At 42.0% G+C, this 20,672-nt stretch overlaps 2 protein-coding genes across 2 annotated transcripts; one reads left to right on the top strand and one right to left on the bottom strand.

Annotated features, from left to right (window-relative positions):
- Positions 1–640: 640 nt before the first annotated feature.
- On the top strand, positions 641–8,760 carry LOC311043823 (uncharacterized protein). The gene is made up of 6 exons (XM_084055195.1): positions 641–868; positions 2,215–3,117; positions 3,585–3,776; positions 4,004–4,489; positions 4,973–5,569; positions 6,072–8,760. Exons 1-6 carry the CDS (start codon positions 812–814, stop codon positions 7,383–7,385), a joined length of 3,549 nt encoding a protein of 1,182 aa, XP_083911321.1. The 5' UTR covers positions 641–811; the 3' UTR covers positions 7,386–8,760.
- A 3,695-nt stretch (positions 8,761–12,455) lies between these two features.
- myl2b (myosin, light chain 2b, regulatory, cardiac, slow) lies at positions 12,456–15,867 on the bottom strand. Its single transcript, XM_084055158.1, has 7 exons — positions 15,839–15,867; positions 14,664–14,744; positions 14,455–14,530; positions 14,027–14,131; positions 13,261–13,339; positions 13,016–13,064; positions 12,456–12,631 (listed from the first exon to the last, which is right to left on the bottom strand). The coding sequence occupies exons 1-7, from the start codon at positions 15,839–15,841 to the stop codon at positions 12,527–12,529; spliced, it is 498 nt and encodes a 165-aa protein (XP_083911284.1). The 5' UTR covers positions 15,842–15,867; the 3' UTR covers positions 12,456–12,526.
- Positions 15,868–20,672: the final 4,805 nt, after the last annotated feature.

Below are 20,672 nucleotides of genomic sequence, written 5' to 3' on the forward strand. Positions count from 1 at the left end.
CGACATGGCAACATTGGTTGTGAGTTTGTAGATTGACTATTTTCAGCGCGCGACCAAGAAGATCCCAGACTTCACGCGAGATTACCGTACCTCCTGTAAAAACCCATATATATATACACTCAAATAGCAGATCTCCAAGCTCACAAAGCGTTACATCGCGACGCTTTGTGAGCTTGGGGATCGTCTATTTTTGGCACGCGACACCGCCGTACGACGGAGCATAAATTAGGCAATCGGCATAACCAGCGTTGCCATGTCCGCTTATCATAAGCTACTTTGGGCTCTTGTTTCTAAAGTGTAGTTGCTTAATTGGTCTTTCTTGCTTCCTAATGTTGTTTAAACCAGTGGTTCTCAAACATGTCAAGGACACCCACATTTGTCCACATACCCTCCGGCCCCATCGGAAAATATGTTGTGCCAGGGACCCCCATACAAGATTTGTGTTGGTAAAATGTTTCAAAATCACCTATTTTCCCCCAAGATTATTTGTTTGAAAATGACAGATCTACAAGCTCACAGCGCGTCGCGTGGGAGCTAGTAGCTTCTTTTGGGCTTGTTTTCACAGACCTGGTTGCTTATTTCTCTCGCAGAATATGGCAACATTGGTGTCTTCAAAGGAGTCTGGTTAGCCCGCTTTGAATGCTAATGGTAACAGTTTCACGCTTGCTGACTTTCTGCTGTTTTTACGCAGATTTGTCGATCTATATAATCGAGTCTATAACAAACCACCAGTTATAACACATTCTGTGTCCAACTGCAGACCACCGGAGCCGAGCCTGAGGCGTGTTTACGGTGCCAGGAGAACTGGGCCATGGATGAAACTGGGCCTGTCGATGGGAGAACTGAGCCCGTGAGGAAACTAGGCAGGGTAAGAGAAGCTATATTTTACAATTTCAAGCATTTAGCAGACTCCTATCCAGAGCAACTTTTTGTTTTGATTGATTGAACACTTTATTAACAGTTTGCAAAACAAGGCACGGTGGCACAGTTTTATACAAAAGAATGCTTAATGGATAAACCCAAATAAGCCACAGGGCTTGTTCCCATTAAGGTCCTGTGTATCCATTTAAAGACAAACATTAATACTTACAAGTGCTAGATCAGATTTAGTAAACATCAACCCTCTTTCCCCGAAACTGCATAGTCAGTAAAGTTTTTTTTTAACCCCCCACCCCCATACACACCCCCATACACGTGTGTGTGTGTGTGTGTGTGTGTGTGTGTGTGTGTGTGTGTGTGTGTGTGTGTGTGTGTGTGTGTGTGTGTATATATGTGTGTGTGTGTGTGTGTGTGTGTGTGTGTGTGTGTGTGTGTGTGTGTGTGTGTGTGTGTGTGTGTGTGTGTGTGTGTATGTATGTATGTATGTATGTATGTATGTATGTATGTATGTATGTATGTATGTGTATATATATATATATATATATATATATATATATATATATATATATATATATATATATATATATATATATATATATATATATACACACTCTGACTGATATGAGATTTTTGGCACCAACCCGATATCCAGTATATTTAGCAATTACATTTCGATATGTTTACAAAGTAAGCCCAAAATATATGGGGGAAATCGAATTAAATACATTAAAATCTACACTAGAGAGGTATAGCCTGGGCTAGTCTGTTTTATACCTCAGGGTATAAAAACTAGACTAGCCCAGACTCTACCCCTGGGTATAAAACAGGCTGGCCACTGTAACCCCAGTATAGTTTGGTGGGGGTTATATTTTGGGCTAACCGGCTCAGCGACCTCGTGATTACAGTGTCCACCCTGAGATTGGGAGGTCAGGGCGGGGTTTAATCCCCGGCGGCCAAGTCATACCAAAGACTATAAAAATGGTACCCAATGCCTTCCCGCTTGGCTCTTAGCATCAAGGGTTGGATTGGGGATAAGCAGTGGTGTGTTCTACCAGTATACGCAGTATACTCAAACCGAAATGATGACAAAAACAAAATAGTATACCCTCTGTAATCACAATAATTCATTATGTGACCGTGCGTGTATATGTGAGGGAGGGAATAATTATGGTATACTGAAAAACCTAAACTACAGCACTGGGGGTAAGTCAAAGTGTTCTAGGCAAGGTTGATGCTAAATACCTTTCTGGGGGGGGTGATTGTGCTTGTATAAAAGGGGGCACATACTCTAGGTAGGTTCAGTTTTGAATCAACTCCACTTTGCTACATCAACAGAGAACGCGTTGCCAACCATGCCGCTACAGTGATTGTGTGAAACCTGCACCACGGAAGAGGACACGGAGATCCGAAGAGGTGTTTGAGTTTGAGGATGGGACCACCATCCAGCCTCCTGCAGACCAGACCATTGATGACCTTCAAGCAAGTTGGCTGCCTGAGCTGGTAACTGAGAGCTCTCACATTCAAGCCGATACGGTGTACATGAAGGTTGAAGGGGGCACCGGTACTATCCTTCCTGCGGACCAGACCGTCTACGAAATCTTGGAGGGCGGCTCACAGCGTGGTGGCCAGCTGTTGGTTGACAACCATGGATACTGCTACACCAAGAAGTGTGGAGGGTCGGCCAAACACACCGTGTGGCGTTGCTCCATACGAGCGCACAGCAAGGGCAACTCCTGCAAGGCCACAGTGAAACAGGTTGGGAATGACTTTATCTGGGGCCGCGTCTGTCACACCCATGCACCGCGGAAGAAGACACAGAGGTCTGAAGAGCACATGGAGTTTGAAGATGGCACCACCACCATCCAGGCTCCTGCAGACCAGACCATCGACGAACTCCAACCGAGTTGGCTGCCTGAGCCGGTAACTGAGAGCTCTCACGTTCCAGCTGACACCGAGTACACAAAGGTCGAGGAAGGCACTATCCTTCCCGCAGACCAGACCGTCTACGAGATCATGGAGGGCGGCTCACAGCGTGGTGGCCAGCTGTTGGTCGACAACCATGGATACTCCTACACCAGGAAGTATGGAAGGTCGTTCAGTCACACGGTGTGGCGTTGCTCTATACGAGCTCGCAGCAAGGGCAACTCCTGCAAGGCCACAGTGAAGCAGGTCGGGGATTCATTTACCCGGGGCCGCATGACACACACCCATGCTGGACAGCCTGGCATTTCCACCAAGGTAGTAGTTGTTTATTTTGTCCTCATTAACAATTTTTTGGGAGGCCTTTTTTTTGGTGAAAGTTGCCACAGAAAATATCACAACCATTATGGGAGAAAGTTGACCCGACCCTTCTTTTTTCCCATCCCTACCTCTGTTAGTACTTTTGGCTGTTTTAGTGATTTCTCAATACACATTAATTTTAGTGATCCACCAAACATGATTAGTGCTGTCCACAGCAATATATAGCTATATATAAGTTAATTATCTAAAAATCATGTTTTTTTATTTCCACATTGTTGATTCTTTGTCACATAATTTCCACATTGACAGATACATGCAATGATTTTAGACATTTTGTTTTACATAATGTATGTGTGGTTTCCAACTAATTCTAGGATAAATTATCATGCCCAGAAATGTATTTTCATACACTTTATATCATCATCATTGATCACAATTTTTACTAGATTTTTTTTTCTCGCCAGGTGAAGCTCAAGGTTCATAGACTCACCAAGGCGAATGTCTTCAAGACAGCTGCTAGCTTAGTGGAGGAGGTGATGGCAGAGGACTTGGCTGTAGACATGCCATCCAGTATCCCTCCCAACCCTGACAACCTGGACATGAATGGAAATGAGCCTGTTGTTTGGAAAATGGAGCCCTTGAGAAAACTGGGCAGAGTAAGACGCTATATTTTACAATTTTGGCACGTAGCAGACGCTTTTATCCAGAGCGACTTACAACAAGTGCAAGATCAGGGCTCGTAAACCCCCCTTCCCCAGAAACTGCAAAGTATTTCAAGATATACATTGTTCATGCTAAATGCCTTTCTGTGTGTGCTTGGATAAAAGGGGGGCACAGATTCCAGGTAGGTTAAATTTTGAATCATCTCCACTATGCTCAACAGAGAACACATTGCCAACCACGCCGATACAATGATTGTGTAGTACCTGCACCACGGAAGAGGGCACGGAGGTCTGAAGAGGTGGAGTTTGAAGATGGCACCACCATCCAGCCTCCTGCAGACCAGACCATCGATGATCTCCAAGCAAGTTGGCTGCCTGAGCCGGTAACTGAGAGCTCTCACATTCCAGCCGATACTGTGTACATGAAGGTTGAAGGGGGCACCGGCACTATCCTTCCTGCAGACCAGACCGTCTACGAAATCGTGGAGGGCGGCTCACAGCGTGGTGGCCAGCTGTTGGTTGACAGCCATGGATACTCCTACACCAGGAAGTATGGAGGGTCGGCCAAACACACAGTGTGGCGTTGCTCTATACGAACTCGCAGCAACGGCAACTCCTGCAAGGCCACAGTGAAGCAGGTTGGAGATTCCTTTAGCTGCGGCCACATGAGTCACACCCATTTAGGACAGCCTGGCATTGCCACCAAGGTAGTAGTAGTTTATTTTGTGCTCATTAACCGTGTGTGTGTGTGTGTGTGTGTGTGTGTGTGTGTGTGTGTGTGTGTGTGTGTGTGTGTGTGTGTGTGTGTGTGTGTGTGTGTGTGTGTGTGTGTGTGTGTGTGTGTGTGTGTGTGTGTGTGTGTGTGTGTGTGTGTGTGTGTGTGTGTGTGTGTGTGTGTGTGTGTGGGGGGGTCCGGTACCGTTCTTCAAAACACACTTTTTGCTACTACTCCTACAGATTATGTCGATATACATTATCTCTGGGGTCATTGTGATGAAGATGTATAAGTTAGATTTTTCTTATCCCATGCCAAGTGGCTAGGACCACAGTTTGCGAGAACACTTTACTAGTTTATGTAAAGTTCCCAACCAATTTTATGATCAATTATCACACCCAGAAATGTTTCTTCATACACATTCTGTCATCATCATTGGTCATCATAAAGTTTTACTTGATTTTTGCTTTGCCAGGTCAAGCTCGCCAAACAAGTGAATGGACTCACCAAGGCAAACGCCTTCAAGTCAGCTGCTAGAATAGTGGAGGAGGTGATGGCAGAGGAGCTGGCTGTAGACATGCCATCCAGTATTCGTTCCAAACCTGCCAACCTGGCTAGGCGTGTCAACTACCGGCGGCAGAAAAATCGGCTCGCAGGCCCCACCGGACTGGACTTTGCGCTGGACGGGGATTATGTACCAGAGGGATCCCTTCAGCAGGACCTCAACAAGGACGGGGCTTGCGACCTCGGCTTAGCCACACCTGAGCCACCGCAACCGGGACTGGTTCCCCAGCAGCCAGACGGAGACCCCCTCGGGCAGTCAAGCAACGTGGTCTACGAGATCATGGAAGGCGGCACACAGCGTGGTGGCCTGCTTTTGGTTGATAACCATGGATACAGCTACACCAAGAAGTGTGGAGGGTCGGCCAGACACACAGTGTGGCGTTGCTCTATACGATCCCGCAGCAACAACAGCAACTCCTGCAAGGCCACCGTGAAGCAGAATGGGGATAGATTTACCCAAGGCCGCATTGGTCACAGCCATGCTGGACAGCCTGGCATTGCCACCAAGGTAGTAGCAGTTTATTTTTGTCTTTATTAATGGTTAACAATTTTTCTGGAACTAGAGGCGGCCCTCACATTTAGAGTTCGGGCCCTCACACCTACGTTGCACCACTGATCCAACCAATATGCTCATATATGGAGATCTATGTACCTGTCAGTCATGTCCCTTTTATGCCCATACTGTATATGGCTGTTATAGTGATTTCTTAACACACATTAAAGTAAAGGATACACCAAACATGTTGACCACGCTGTCCATAGCAATGCATCACAACTATTTTTTATTATAATTTCTTTCACACTTTCTTAATTCCTTGTCACAACTATTCCACAACTTAAACCCCTTTGACAGATGGATATCTATGCAATTATTTTTAGACTGTTTTGATCAATTCTGTGTGATGTTGTTTCCAACATCATTTATGATTAATTATCATGCCCAGGAATTTAGTTTCATTCTGTTGCAACATCATTGATCATAATTATTTACTTGATTTATGATTTCCTAGGTAAAGCTCACGAAGCACGTATATGGACTCACCAAGACAAACTTCTTCAAGTCGGCTGCCAGCATAGTGAAGGAGGTGATGTCAGAGGAGCTGGCCGTAGACATGCCTTCCAGCATTCGTCTCAACCCTGCCAGCCTGGCTAGGTGTGCCAACTACCAGCGAAAAAAATATCGGGCTTCAGGCCCCACCTTCCTGGACTTTGCGCTGGACAGGGACTTTGTGCAGGGCGAGGATCATGTAGAGGAGGGGCTCTTCCAGCAGGACCTCAACCAGGACGGGGCTCACCACCTCAACGTCTTCAGTCGGCTGTCGGCTGCTAGCTTAGGGGAGGAGGTGGCTAGGTCTTCCAACTACCAGTTGCAGAAACGACAGTCTGCAGAACCCTCCTCCATGGACTTTGTACTAGACAAGGATCATGTACCGGATGGATTCCTCCAGCAGGACATCAACAAGGATGGGGCTCGAAACCTCATCTTTGCCACGCCTAAACAACTGGAGCTGCTGAAGTGCGTAAAGCAGCTCTTCTTGGGTGGTACATTTAACTTAGTGAACCAGCCCTTCCAGCAGCTGTTCAGCTTCCACGCCTTCCTCTGGGATGATGAGGGACAGAACGTGAAGCAAGTCCCTCTGACATTTGTCCTTATGTCATCAAGGAGGAAGCAGGACTATGTTGCAGTGTTCCAGGCTATGAAGAACCTGGCACCCAACCTCGAGAAGGTGCACTTGGTGACAAGAGCTAACTGGCAAGCAGCAGCTAAACTGTTGCCTGATGCCGTCATCCACGGCTGCAACTTCCATTTGATTCCAGCCCTGTGGCGTCAGGTCCAGCAGCTTGGTCTGGCAGTGGCCTACCTCGCCTCAGGTGCAGTCCATCACTACATCACGCTGATGTTCACCCTTCCATATATCTCTGCCGACCATATCGTGGCAGCTTTCGACAAGGTCGCAGGCAGTGTCAACGACCAGCTCCGACCCATACTCAACTACATCCGCAACACCTGGATTGTTGGCCAGTGGAAGCCTGAGCAATGGTTTGTCTACAAAAGCTGGACAAAGACAAACAATTATGTTGAAGGCTGGCACAACCGCCTTAAACAGGAGACACAGCGATGCAACTTACAGTTGTACCTCCTCTTGCAGTTGCTGCATACTGAGGCTAACCTAATCCCCTTGCAGCAGCAGCCGGTGCGCAAGCAGTGTAGGCTGATGCAGGGCAAGCTGGCCAAGTTCTGGAAGGCATACCAGAAGAAGGAGCTGACCATCAGCCAGCTGCTGAGGAGGGTGTCAGATTTGACTGCTGCTGTGATACTATGATAGTTATGATTTTTGTTTGCTACACTTATCATGTAGTAACCTACAGCAGGGGTATTCAACGTTCTTCAGGCCAGGACCCCTTAGCTGAGAGAGAGACAAAGCGTATTTTTTTGTTCTCAAATAAATGGGGGTCCCTGCTTCGTCCATACAACTTGATGAGCTAGCTCACCATCAATGTCTGTTGAGATTTGAGACTAGCTTGTAGTGATGTGTCGGTCATGATCGATTCGTTCATAAGAACTAGTTCTTTGACGTGAACGAACACGTTCACTTCTTGAAACTGCTACGTTCACGATTTCGTTCACCCCCCCCTCCCCCGCACACCGCACACACGACAGGCGGGCTGTTATTCCTCCCGTGACAGACAGATCATCAGACAGACAGAAAGCTGTGCTGTAGAATTTTCCAGTATAGACATGCATGCGTATTGCTATTTGAATTGAAATAAAGGTAGTCTACTGTTGTTCCTGGACAAAAGACAGATAGTGTTGGCACCACATTTAAGTATCAAAAGAAGATTTATTACTTCTACACATTATATTACAAAGAAGATGGTGCAATTAGATCGTGAATGACAGTGCTGTGTTTCTGTGCAGACTGTGCAGTCATGTCAGTGGGATCAGATGCACACAGTTGCATGCACATGCGCTCCGCCGGGACCCGAAGCGCTACTGAACGAGAACGTGAACAAATCATTTTGAACGAATCATTGCCGTGAACTTGAACGAAATCGTTCGTTCACTGAAATGAACTGTTTTTCCCACCACTACTAGCTTGGAAGTATTCCACAGGTCTTTCTGTTAAGAGGCTATGAGTTGCCTCCAAGTAATGCTGCAGCTTTGATGACTTCTATTCATAGATTTGTTTGACAGCACTATCATCAGTGTTGTCTAAATCAAATGTGTGTTTGCTTGTTTACATGTTCTCTTAGCTAATTGTGTTAGATTCAGGTTAATATGTACTTTCAGACATAAAGAACAGTTCCAATCATCACAAAGAAATGTTAGTAACTCTAATCCTCAGAGTTACTGTGATGATAGTTTTTTAGGGGTCCCAGACACCCCTGTTGAAGAACCCGCTAATTGAATGCTGTATATGCTCACTGTGTTGTTTATGCTCACACAATTAAGCCTTTGTCATGTTCAGTATATCCTTACAACTGAGTGTGGTGTTGGCACTTGTCCATACACACTACACGAACATTACACAGTGATAAAGCAAGAAAAACAATTTCTACATAATTTTGTATCGTTCATCATATCCCCGGTGTGTAAGTAAGTTCATTTTTTATTTTGTGTCTGTACAGTTTTATCTCTTGCCTAATGTAAAGAAAAGAAAAAAGAAAACGCTTAGCCTGCTGTATTTTTTAACTGTTCATTTCTTCTTTGTCAACAAAACTGTGGTGATATTCACCTTGTGTTGTGTTTGGGGATTTAAAGAACAGTTCTAGGTTTTGACACCCTGTGACACAAGTATCGCACATCTGACTGTCATCATAATGTGAGAAAGTTATTACTTTATGAGATTTTGATCATTATAACCTTTTGATTGAAATGTTAAAATTTGGGCTTAAAATAATAGAAACAAGTTTAGCTCTCTCTCTCTAGACACAAGAAACTATATTTTGTTAACAAATCCCTCTTCCCCCAAAAATGCACCATGCACCTTCCAAGTTATATTCACTTTTGTATTTAGGCTACTAAATATCTTCTGGGGTTACATTTGGTGCTTCAATGTATTTATTTTTTTGTCGATGCAAGCACACACCTCACCCCCACCACAGCTATCAGCTATCGTTGTTATGTTCATTGAATCTAAAATATTGCCTGCATATATTCTTGTTGTAACTGCTAAATTTAGAAAATCTGTCACTTACTATAACATTGATCTGAATTGTTCCAGAATGTGACAAGGTTATAATGTCATTATATTTCTACTGCTAATCTAGCGGGGGTACATAGACTTTCTGGGTCGTTTTTTTTTTTTTACAATTCTCATGCCGGTTGTGAGAATTGTTAAAAAAAAAAAAAAGGGACACATTGAATCATATAGAGGCTTCTGGGATATCTTTAACCACTTGAACCCCAGCTTCCCTGCTTTGGGGGATGCTGAAGAAATTTGGTGTAGAGGGAAAAAGCCGTCCAAGTACAGTAACAATCTTTTTTACTAACAATAGAGTTTAAGTAGTTAGTTTCTGTGGCATGTCTTTCATGACATGGAAAGCAGAAGCAGTGGACCACCTCAACACAGGGTAGCAGTGCAACCCATGTGGGCAGGGCCAATTGAGCCATTGTGCTTTTCAGTGATCACATAGTACTGATAGTAGTCCAGTATTCATACTAGTCATGTGCCATGAGGTGGGCCTCTCACCAGCGAATCGAGGCCGTTTTGGCCAAATCTGGCCTTTGGGATCTCAGACTGACTCAGCTCCTCTCTTCTTTCCTTACTACTTTCTCCTTCACAAATCACCAAGTTGTGATCCTCATTATGTCCTCCTGACTCCATCCATAGATAAGCAGCTCCTTTTTAACCAGAAAGACAAAGTACACATTGGATAGAGTGTGCATATTGTTCACTGTTATTTTACTGCGCTACAAATTGTGTTATAGTTCCGCAACACAAACTCACAACACATACAATCCACAAAGAAAACAAGAAAACGGGTGACAGAATAGTGAGTGGGTCACCCAGTCCCCTTTTACTTGCCTAGTTACTGCTGGGGGATAATTATAGAGCCCTTGTTGAAACACTGACACCGATCTTCTGCCTCATACGCACAATCATTGGGCGTATACTACTCCTGACACACATCCCCATTCCAACATAGACGGGGCTAAATAAAGAATATATTGGACCTGGGCAGTGAGGAGGAACACTTCAACATTACAGTGTAGTGTCTGTGAGGCACAGCAGACCAGCAAAGATAGGACATTGTCAAGAAAATGTGAACTAAAGCGTAAGGCATGAGTTTCAGCTTTCATCAAGCTGCTAATATATATAATACTAGAGTCTCGGGGGGCTACGCTAGGCTGTGAGGGCGCGCTTATTTTGGGGTACCAAAATGGTGGGATAGAACTTTCCAAAAGTATTAAAAAAATAATAATTTGAAAAAAATGTTTATATTTCTTTTTTACGTGGGGGTCCACGGACCCCCTGTGAGTGTGGGGACCCGCGGGGACCCCCGTGGAACATGCCGGACCCCTTCGGCGGTGTGTTTTTTTTCTCATGAAGGTGGTTGCTTGTTTCTGGCGCTTGTTTTGAAAACCTGTCATCCCGACTGGCAGCCCACCGCATGGTGTTGTTTTGGCTCGCTGATGTGCACGGTAGGAAACTGTCTCCCCTTCCGTTTTGTCCGTAATGTGGTGAGTGGAATTAATTATGTTGCGACGTGGAAAATGTGTAGTGAGCAGTGAGAGGTGGCCTACGCGAGGTGTAAATTCAGCGCGTCCGCCGTGGCTACTGTGTTGGCGAGATGTGGTGTGTCGGTGTTGTGTTTATTCGATTACAGAGCTGTGGCGTCAGCGACGCAAGGAAGTCACGCCTCAATTATATAAGTAGATAAGACTGAATCACTTCATGTGCAGCAGGTGCACAGGAATGTGTCTGATATTGGTGCAAATATATATTAACCACATAGGTTGGGCCATATACTATACTGTGCGTGTGTGTGTGTGTGTGTGTGTGTGTGTGTGTGTGTGTGTGTGAAATGAAAGGAAAACAAATTGTAAATAAGTCACATTTATCAAATGTTTACAAGAAATGTCCATTGCTTCAATTAACAGATATGTGGATAGGACATGTATGTTACACACACATACACATCAGGTTATTAGCCTATAACTAAACAAAAAAAACTACATTATTTTACTCTGCATTTTTGTGTTGAATTGTTGTTTAGCCACATCTGTTTTTAAACCCTGCTTATTTAACCTGATATGATTGATGATGTGTTTTTACCATGTGGCACTCTGAGATTCCTTGTGAATGAAAAGTGCATTACAAATGCATTATTATAAATATAAATGTATTATTATTATTATTATATCTTAAAATACAGACTGACTTGGCAGTGCTGTGATAGCCTAAAGTAGCCAGCACCTTACAGAATCATAATGTTCCATTCAAAAACTGTCAGCATTTTCCTTCTGAATAATTTGGGGATCCGCTTCACTGCTTCAATCTAGTATTTCACCACTTGGGAGCAGTGGTGTGTTACTAAAGCTTTTGCTAGTCAGTTAATATTACTTTGAGGTGGGACTGGGGATGTGCCTGCCTGGTAGATAGCCAGACAGTAGACACACAGATTTTTGTTTGGATTTTTATTTAATTAATTTAACACCTATATACCATGATGATCTATGTAAATCCATGTGTGGAGTCAGTTAAGAAGCGGTGTGTTGTTAGATAGGAGATAGCCTATTTCGTTTTCAAATGACCTGGAAGCAATTACTGATAGTGCATGAAATATTAACACTGAAGAAGTAGGCCTAAAATCAGCATGCTGTGGATGCATGACTGCTTGATATACTTCATTGCATGCCAGGAATAGCAGATCTACAAGCTCACAAGGCATCGCTGTGCAATGTCTTGTGCCTTGTATCTCGATGGGCTTGTAGATCTGCTATTATCGGTGCAACACGGCCAGATTTAAGAGTTTTCAGAATTTCTGCCAGTTAATAACAGTCTCTGTCATGGCCTAGGCTAATTACAGTCATTGTAGGACAATTCTGACTGATTCCATATTTGAGTGAATCTTTGTACAGATTTGATATGTAACCAATATGATGGCAAGTAAGCTTTAAAATACATTAATTCATTAATATTCATTCAATTATTCATTCAACCATTCACTCACATACTGACAAATGTATACATTTTGCACATACTGTAACATAAATGATCATTTTCTACAATTCATTGTTTTATTTTGCCCATTAATGTTGCTCTACAATCACATATCACATGGTCAGAAAGGGAACTGCAACATCAAGTGGACCACCTTGCCAGACTTGTCCTGAACTTTCTAGCTGATATAAATTGATCAAGAACATCTGGACGTCTCTGGGAAAACATGTTCCATTTATTTTATTACACAGAGGGCAGTCCAAGCATCAGGAAAGATGGTGGACAAAGATATTAATCTATTCTTGGTCTTTCTCTTCCCCATGTGTGATTATGTGGACCAGGTTTTTGTAATCCAGGTTTCCTGCTACGTCTGGGGGGAATGCAGTGAACATCTGCTCCATCTGTGAGGGTGGAGTAAAAATAGATTATTTTGTGTGTGAATGAAGGCATGGCACAACCTTTGTGTTTCAATGTTAAAATGTGTTTTTAGTTCAGGTGTAGGGTGTGTTCAGATCTTTTGGCATCAAACACAGAATCACTTAGATCACCATCCATAGTAAAACTGCCCATTTGCCTTGGTGACATAAGTGAAGAAACATTGATGAATTAAAGATTAAAAAATTACTATGATTACTAATGATACAGACACAACAGGACTTTGCATAGCATAAAGCAGCAGTGGTAAACATAATTATTGATCCCAGTATTTTATAATAATGTAGACAAGAGCATGATTGTATAATATATTTCAAATAGCCTGTCTTCGTGGGTAGTGGCGATCTAACCTCCTCAGGAGAGAACCTGTCTGCCTGGGTTGTCAGCATTGTTGTCACACTGTAAAAATCAGTCAAAGACAGATGTTTCAATCATCAAAAATGTTAACTACTTTATAACGAATAGTCATAAGATGATTTCTGACTTTAATAGTAAACTATAATGTTTTTGTTATTATTAGTAGTAGTAGTAGCAGTAGTAGTAGTAGTAGTTTTGTTTATTGTTTATTAATTGTGAGTTTAAAATATATACTCACAATTCCTTCCTTAAAGTGCCCTTTCCTTCAGGATCAAACACTTTGAAAGCATTGAGGATGGTGTCCTCTGGATCAGCACCTTCAGAGAAACAAACATCTCCAGCAATGTGGTAATCTCTCTGCTAGTCTACGGGCAAATGCTGTCAGCAGCCCCTCGATCAATAGAGGGACATAACAAATCTATGGCAGTGGTTCCCAAACGTTTTCATGTCAAGGACCCCCAAAGCGATATGTATTTGGCCACGGACCCCCATCTCAAAATATTTTGTTGCAGGGACCCCCAGAAGCAAAGATTTGAGTTACAAATGTTCGCTTTAAAAAATATATATATTCAAAGATTTGCAAAAATGTTCACGATAAAAAAAAAAAGACAGATCTACAAGCTCATAGCGTGGCACTCGGTGGCGCACTATGAGCTTGTATATCTTCTATTTTTGAATAGCCAAAGTATAAAAGGTTAAAGTGGTTAAAATTATTGTGATGCTATATTAACACATTTTGCTGGGGACACCCTGGAATCCCCCCAAGGACCCCTAGGGGTCCCCGGACCCCACTTTGAGAACCAATGATCCAGGGGATTGCATCTATTTCAAGCATTGGCACGGTCTCAACCTCCCCCTCATCACTGAACAGCCCAATGTCCTTTGATATACAATGTGATGACAGCAGACCAACCAATACATTGATACATAGATAGATGAACATCATTCAGTGCAGTTTTATTTATCCCTGACATTCTAGATAAGTAGCAGAACAATTTCTTTACCTTTTAGTTTCTCTCCAAACATGGTGAGGAAGACTGTGAAATTAATCGGTCCTGGCGCTTCCTTCAGCATCTCATCAATCTCCTCCTGTTTCACATTTAAACGACCTAGAAAAGGGTATTTTATTATTAGCTAGAGAGGTGGTGTAGTAACAATATAACATTCCCTACACAAAGATGTGAATAATGTCAGGTCATTTTTACCAGATATCTTCTTCTGAAATACATACATATGGTACATACACACACACACACGCATGCATGCAAGCACACACACACACACACACACACACACACACACACACACACACACACACACACACACACACACACACACACACACACACATGCTCACGCACACACACACTATACATTGTATAGTCACAAACTGTTTTTGTTTTTACCGCAGGTGCAACCAAACAACATCTCACCTAGAGCTGCAAAAGTGTCTCTCAGGTCATTCTTGTCTATGAAACCGTCTCTGTTTTGGTCCATGATGGTAAAGGCCTGTTGAAGATCAGTTGTTATAGTACTATATTGTGTGCACATTGTCCTGTCTGGCATGCTCAAATCAATGCTCTCATCAGCATCCATCACGCTTTCATTCTATGTGAAAGGAAACCATGGGCAGAGCACTGACTTCTTTGAACTCTTGGATCTGGGATTGTTCAAAGATGGAGAACACGTTTGAGTTGGCTCCCTTCTTTGCTTTCTTGGGTGCCTGTAGAGTTTGACAGTGACAAAGTCATTAGTAAGAGCACTGCTGGCACAGTCATCATCACCTGGGTCTCTGTTTGCGCTTCACTCATTATCGGTTTGTGATGACGCATGTGCTTATGACAACAAGACAATAATCACAACCTTGATGATAACTGCTCAGCATGAATTGCGCAACAGGGCACGTTTGATTATGGCGGATTAGTACCAATGTCACTTTGTGATGGAAATATTTACTTCCACTCTTTTCCTGCAGTTGTGGTCCGATCTCTTCTCTAGCTTCTAGAGAGCTAGTATCAGATGAGGGATTATGCGATGGGCCCTGGGTGGTGACAGCATGCCACACTGAGCCCCATTTGACTGGAAATCCCATGGAGGCAAGGATTACGTTGAGCTATTTACATGACTGCCAAGGAACTGTGAAAAATAGTGTGAAGGAATGCAGCATGATGACATCATACTGCTTAGATTCACAGGGCTGTCGACAGCTGCTGTCTAACCCTCGTTGTGGATTAGACTTTTAAATCATATGAATGGAAGGTCATTGTATTTCTTGCCATTTTGCTCGGCTCCTCCTTTTTCTGTTTGGTTTGAGACACGTTTTGGATTGTTTCTGTAAATGTTTACCGTTTCTCAGTTTATGTGCACAAAAACTAAACTAGCGTCAGGGCCCAATGTAGCAGGCTCATTGGCCATTCACAACACTCCTGCACTTAAAACAGTAGCATGGACTATATGGAGTGTGACTCTTAGACACCATCACACATACTGGCACACAACATGTATAGTTTTCAGGTCATGTATAGAAAAATATGAAAACATACAATGAGCACAGTTATTTATAAGCACAATACATTACTTACATGTTGCAATTTAGTTTAAAATATTTTGATACTACTTTTCAAAATATCTAACTATGTTCCATTTTGTTCACCATCAACAATGTGGATGTTTAACAAACAATAAAGAACATCTCGTCTACAAGGCATATAAGGCGTCTACAAGGCGTCTACACACGATGCTCTCTTTAAATCTTTAAATCCCCCTGAGGCCAAATGCAATGTTAACCGAAGACAGCATCCATTTGAGTTCACTCACCATCTTCCTACGGTAGCTGGATGAGGACCAAACAGTATTCCTTGATGCTTTATTGTGATGGACCAGTATTCAAAACAAGGGATAGATATACTGAGCCTTCCCCTCCCACAATTATGCTTGCCCATCGGTCTATAAATACCCCATGCCATGTTAAGGCAGAGCCACAGGTGAGGGTTTTTTTCCCTTTGTCCTCCTTTGTACTTTGATCAATGTTTTAACCTCATGAGATTTAATAGGTAATCGGCAAATACTTTGTCCCATTACCAATATATAAGAATAACAACTGGGCATAGCCATGGCACTGTCATTGGCGGCTCCATTTGTTGGTCTATGACCTCCAGCTGTCCTGTTAATGTGCCATAGGGACTTGGATTGAATGTTATGATCTGATCTGAGCCGTTTCTGAGTAGCACAACATTAAGAACCAAAGCTTTTTCTATCCCCCAATAAGACTTGTGTCACACAACATGCCTATGCTGTTGAAAACATTAGTGTGGACTATGGAGCCACAATAGTAATAAATGTTTTATTATTAGATTGAATATCTGTGGATGTTTTTCAGAAACATTATTCAGCTAATTTCACTTCTTCATACATATTTTAGTGTATGATAGAGACATTTAAATGAGCAATGCTTATTTGTGGTATTTATAGAATCCTACAGTACAGTTGTATTTGTGTTTTTTAAATGTTTTCCGTTATTGTAAGTAAAACTAGAAAAAGTCTCAGCACAAGTCTCCGCCAGGTCAGGTAGGTTATTGTGGCCTCCTGGTGGCGCTATAATAGGCCAATGTGAAAAGGGTGCCATTTGTTCGTAGGCCTTTCACGGCAATCAGACCCTGCATTCATGATTTGAGGCATTTTGTTCCAAAAACAAATTTTGTGAAATTAGACCTGCTGGTGGAGCTATAACAGACCAATGTGAAAAGGGTGGCATTTGTTCCTCGGCCTAGTGGGAATGTGCGTGCGAGATTTCAGGGAAATCTCACACTGCGTTCATGATTTGAGGCATTTTGTTCAAAACGGACCTACTGTATCCTGCAAACTTTGGAAGCCAATGTTAGCCAATTAGGATGGAATATGAAATATGTGCATGTGCAATTTTATGGAAATGGCAAGCTGTGTTCATGATTTGAGGCAGTTCAAAACAAAAAATGTTCAAAACAGACCAATCCTGCAAACTTTGGAAGCCAACCTTAGCCAATGACGATGGACTATGGCAAATCGGACAGATCCGGGTTGATCACATGACTATAGAGATACTGTGCACCGATTTGCATGACGTTTGGATAAAAGCTGTAGTAATGGGAAAAATGGGTTTTGCACAAATCGGCCTCCTGGTGGCACTATGACATGCCCATTTGAAAAATGTGGGGCAGAGGTTCTGAATTGGCATCCAGAAAGTGTGTGTGCACAGTTTCGCAGCGACCGGGCCAACGGTGCCGGAGATTAGCTGGTAACACACGGACAGGACAGGACGGACGGACAGGGGGTAAAACATACTCTCTCGCCATGCCTTTCGGCCTGGCGGAGACAATAAATAAATCTTAGCATTTGTGTAGTGTAAGAAAGCTTATGTAGCTTAATTCAGTTGACCAAAATACCCATCATAACTGTTTCATGAAGTAAAATTACCTGTGTGTACATCTCAATGTTGCTCAGAGCCAATAATGATTTCTGAAGTCATACACAGTCAATTTAAAGCGGCACTATTACTTTTTTGTAATTTTGTCCAATCTGTATGGTATTGTATGTTAATACAATATAGCTTATACAATTGGGCTGGTTTGGTCTCCCTGCTCTTCTATTGAGACATTAGATCCTGTGTCTAGGTGAGACATGACCTTTGACACCATCCTGTTTCTGATTTGACACACATTTTAACCTGAAGGTCAAGATTCAATTTATCCCCTGATCAAGCAGCACTTGTGCAGGAGACCCGGGCTCAAATCCGGGGTAGAACAGGAATGTTACATAGTGCAGCTTTAACTATCAATTTCTATCATTTCAGAGTTAAATTAACACTCCGATGTTGTAAATGCTAAAAACTGCAAATATTTTGCCAATGTAAAATAAAATGCAATGCAGCACTAATATCTCTATATAGTAGAAGTTTATTATGAAAGTTTGAAGTCCATCAATATCCTTTTGAAAAGTTAAAGTTAAAGCACACTGAAGATCTGGGAGCAGAAGCAACCAGTTCTTACAAAGGTGGGAACACACCATATACTGTTATATCTATTTTATGCTCTATCGTATGACGGTGTCGCTCACCAAAAATAGGCAACTAAGCTCACAGCGCGTGCTACGCGTTGTGAGCTTAAAGATTGGCTATTTTCAGTGACTGTGGTAGACTGTGTTGGCTTGGGAAGAACAATGAGGATATAAATGATATGACGCCTGAATTTGTTTATTTTTATCATCATGTGACCATGTACTGTCACAGGCTGAATGATGTCCTGCTGTGTCCTCTCTCTTTTACAACCCTTTATCCAGAAAGCCTAGATGTCTGATGACATATTGGTCATTGTTCCCGCATTAGAGGTGCTAAGTCTGATGTTAACTGTTTGTCCAGGGTCAGAAAGACAAAATGTCAGCCAATGGTATATGAGCCACACAGGAAAGGTCCTGGGTTTGGCTATACAGTATGCTTGTGACCTCAGTCCCTTTGCTCCTGTCTGTCTGTTCATTGTTGTTCACAAGCCATCTATTTCAGCTAAAGACCTTTCTGCAGGGTCTATCATCATGCACAGCTAAATCCGGAGTGTCAACGTAAGTTAGCTACTATTTTCCAATAATAACAACAACAACAATAATACAATTAAAATAAAAAATACAAAGATTGTTCTGGTATTTCTGTTCTAGTACAGTATAGAAAGATGAAAGAAGGGGATATGACAGACTGTGAGGCAGACCTAAATGCTTTACATTGCAAGCACACGATACAAGCCCTAGCCAGCTGAATTGTTACATGATTTAAGAAAATATCTCATATTTTTGCAATGAATTTTGAACTTTTAACATGCATGGTTATTTTCATTACAGTGAAATGAAGTTTAGCAAGAGCCTTCATGCCATACTCTAATGTCACACTTTAAACATGGGCATTTTCAAAATATTTCACAATTCTTTTAAGTGTTCACCCCCAAAATCTACTAGATCCTTGTGAGCTTGTAGATTGACTATTTTTGCCGCAGGACACCATAGTACAACGAAGTATAATAGGGCTTTAAATGGTTATGTGAACACTAAGTAGATTTACACAAAACTACAGCCAGTCTTCTTCCATTCATCCCTTTTGTCCAGTAGGTAGTGCTAGCAACCTGTGTCCAATATCTAAGATATGGACGAAAAAAGACTCATTACCACCAACCTACATTCTGTAAAACCCCTTGTCAAGTGTCTCATTAAGGTGATTCAGCTTTTGCTAATTTGATAGTTTGTTGAACATCATCATTATTACTTGACTTTGTTTGCTACAGTATGTAAAGTCCTGATAAGGTCCTCCAGAGTTATTTTTATTGAGAAGAAACTTATCTGCACCTTATAGAATGACTCATTCTAAATGAGCTATATAATTGTGCTAATACGCTCTGGCTATCCCTGTGATTTGTGTTCATAAAAATTTCAGGACGTTATAAAATTTCAAGATGAATATTTTAACAAACCTTGATAAGGTCCATTGTCTGACCCAGTGGGATATTCCATTTAGAGCAGTAGAATCATGTGCATATTAAGCATAATATTTAATTCATACTCAGTTGCACGCCAGTGTCACGCACTGAAAATAGCAGATCTACAAGCTCACAACAAGCTTTCAGATCTACTATTTTCCACACGTGTCACCGGCACACAATTAAGTATAAATCTGGCTTAAGGCACAATGTTAAAACCTGCAGTACACGATGACTCTATCTATGAGGGAAATGACCCCCCCCCAACTGTTTATGTACATATCTTTCTTTCTTATTGATGTTTTTTTATTATTGTATATTATTGTTGGTCTTTAAATGTCTTTATGAATTGAATATATGTGACCGATGTTATAGTGGGATTTTAACTACAACCTATTGAACTTAATGGAAACAAGCCCTGAGGGCTTATCTGGGTTATCCTTTTAGCATTCTTTTGTGTAAATCTGTGCCACCATGCCTTGTTTTTGCAAACTGTTAATAAAGTATTCAATCAATCAATCTGGGAATCACATTTTCAAAGGTTAAGTATGTACAAGATATAGAGTCGAGTTCTCTTATTCATGTGGGCTGTGCAACCAAGTTGCCTATTGGAACAGCATCCATCTCTGTTAATAAGAACTTGTTATCAATGTACCTACAGTATAGAATGATTAAATTAATACATGAAACAATAACAATTGTATCTCCTCAAATTAAAATAGCCTACCTCATTTTTCTCATGTGACAAAATGTAAATGAGCCTGTAATGACACGAAAGACATATGGAATGATCATAATTATGGATTAGAGACTTCAAGCCCTCCTACTGCTGAGAATTATAATATCATGCTATAATAAATGTGACAGTTCAGTCAACAGAGACCTTATGCATCTTGGCAGTCTGTCAATTTAAACATAAGAATTTGTTCTTAATTGACTTGTCTGGCTACAGAAAAAGTTAGAAATTAATCTAAAATGGCAACCCACATTTATACACATGCAAGGTACAGTTGAAAATGTAGCACCTCATCTAAAAATGAGGTGCTCTGAAGTGAATTCTTCTGGCAAATTATTGGTCCAACCAAGCTAAATTCCAGTGGTGACTTAACAATTGTATTGTATTGGAAACATCTAGAGGAGTGGTTTGTAACCCTGCACAT

This window comes from Gymnoscopelus microlampas, assembly GCF_963454915.1.
Source record: "Gymnoscopelus microlampas genome assembly, chromosome: 4".
NCBI classification, from domain to species: Eukaryota; Metazoa; Chordata; class Actinopteri; order Myctophiformes; family Myctophidae; genus Gymnoscopelus; species Gymnoscopelus microlampas.

Coding starts and splice junctions, on each gene's coding strand:
- LOC311043823 (XM_084055195.1), top strand. CDS start 812: ATGGATGAAACTGGGCCTGTCGATGGGAGAACTGAGCCCGTGAGGAAA. Junction 3,118..3,584: donor AGCCTGGCATTTCCACCAAG/GTAGTAGTTGTT, acceptor TTTTCTCGCCAG/GTGAAGCTCAAGGTTCATAG. Junction 4,490..4,972: donor AGCCTGGCATTGCCACCAAG/GTAGTAGTAGTT, acceptor TTGCTTTGCCAG/GTCAAGCTCGCCAAACAAGT.
- myl2b (XM_084055158.1), bottom strand. Junction 14,132..14,454: donor AGACACTTTTGCAGCTCTAG/GTGAGATGTTGT, acceptor ACCCTTTTCTAG/GTCGTTTAAATGTGAAACAG. Junction 13,340..14,026: donor GTTTGGAGAGAAACTAAAAG/GTAAAGAAATTG, acceptor GTTTCTCTGAAG/GTGCTGATCCAGAGGACACC.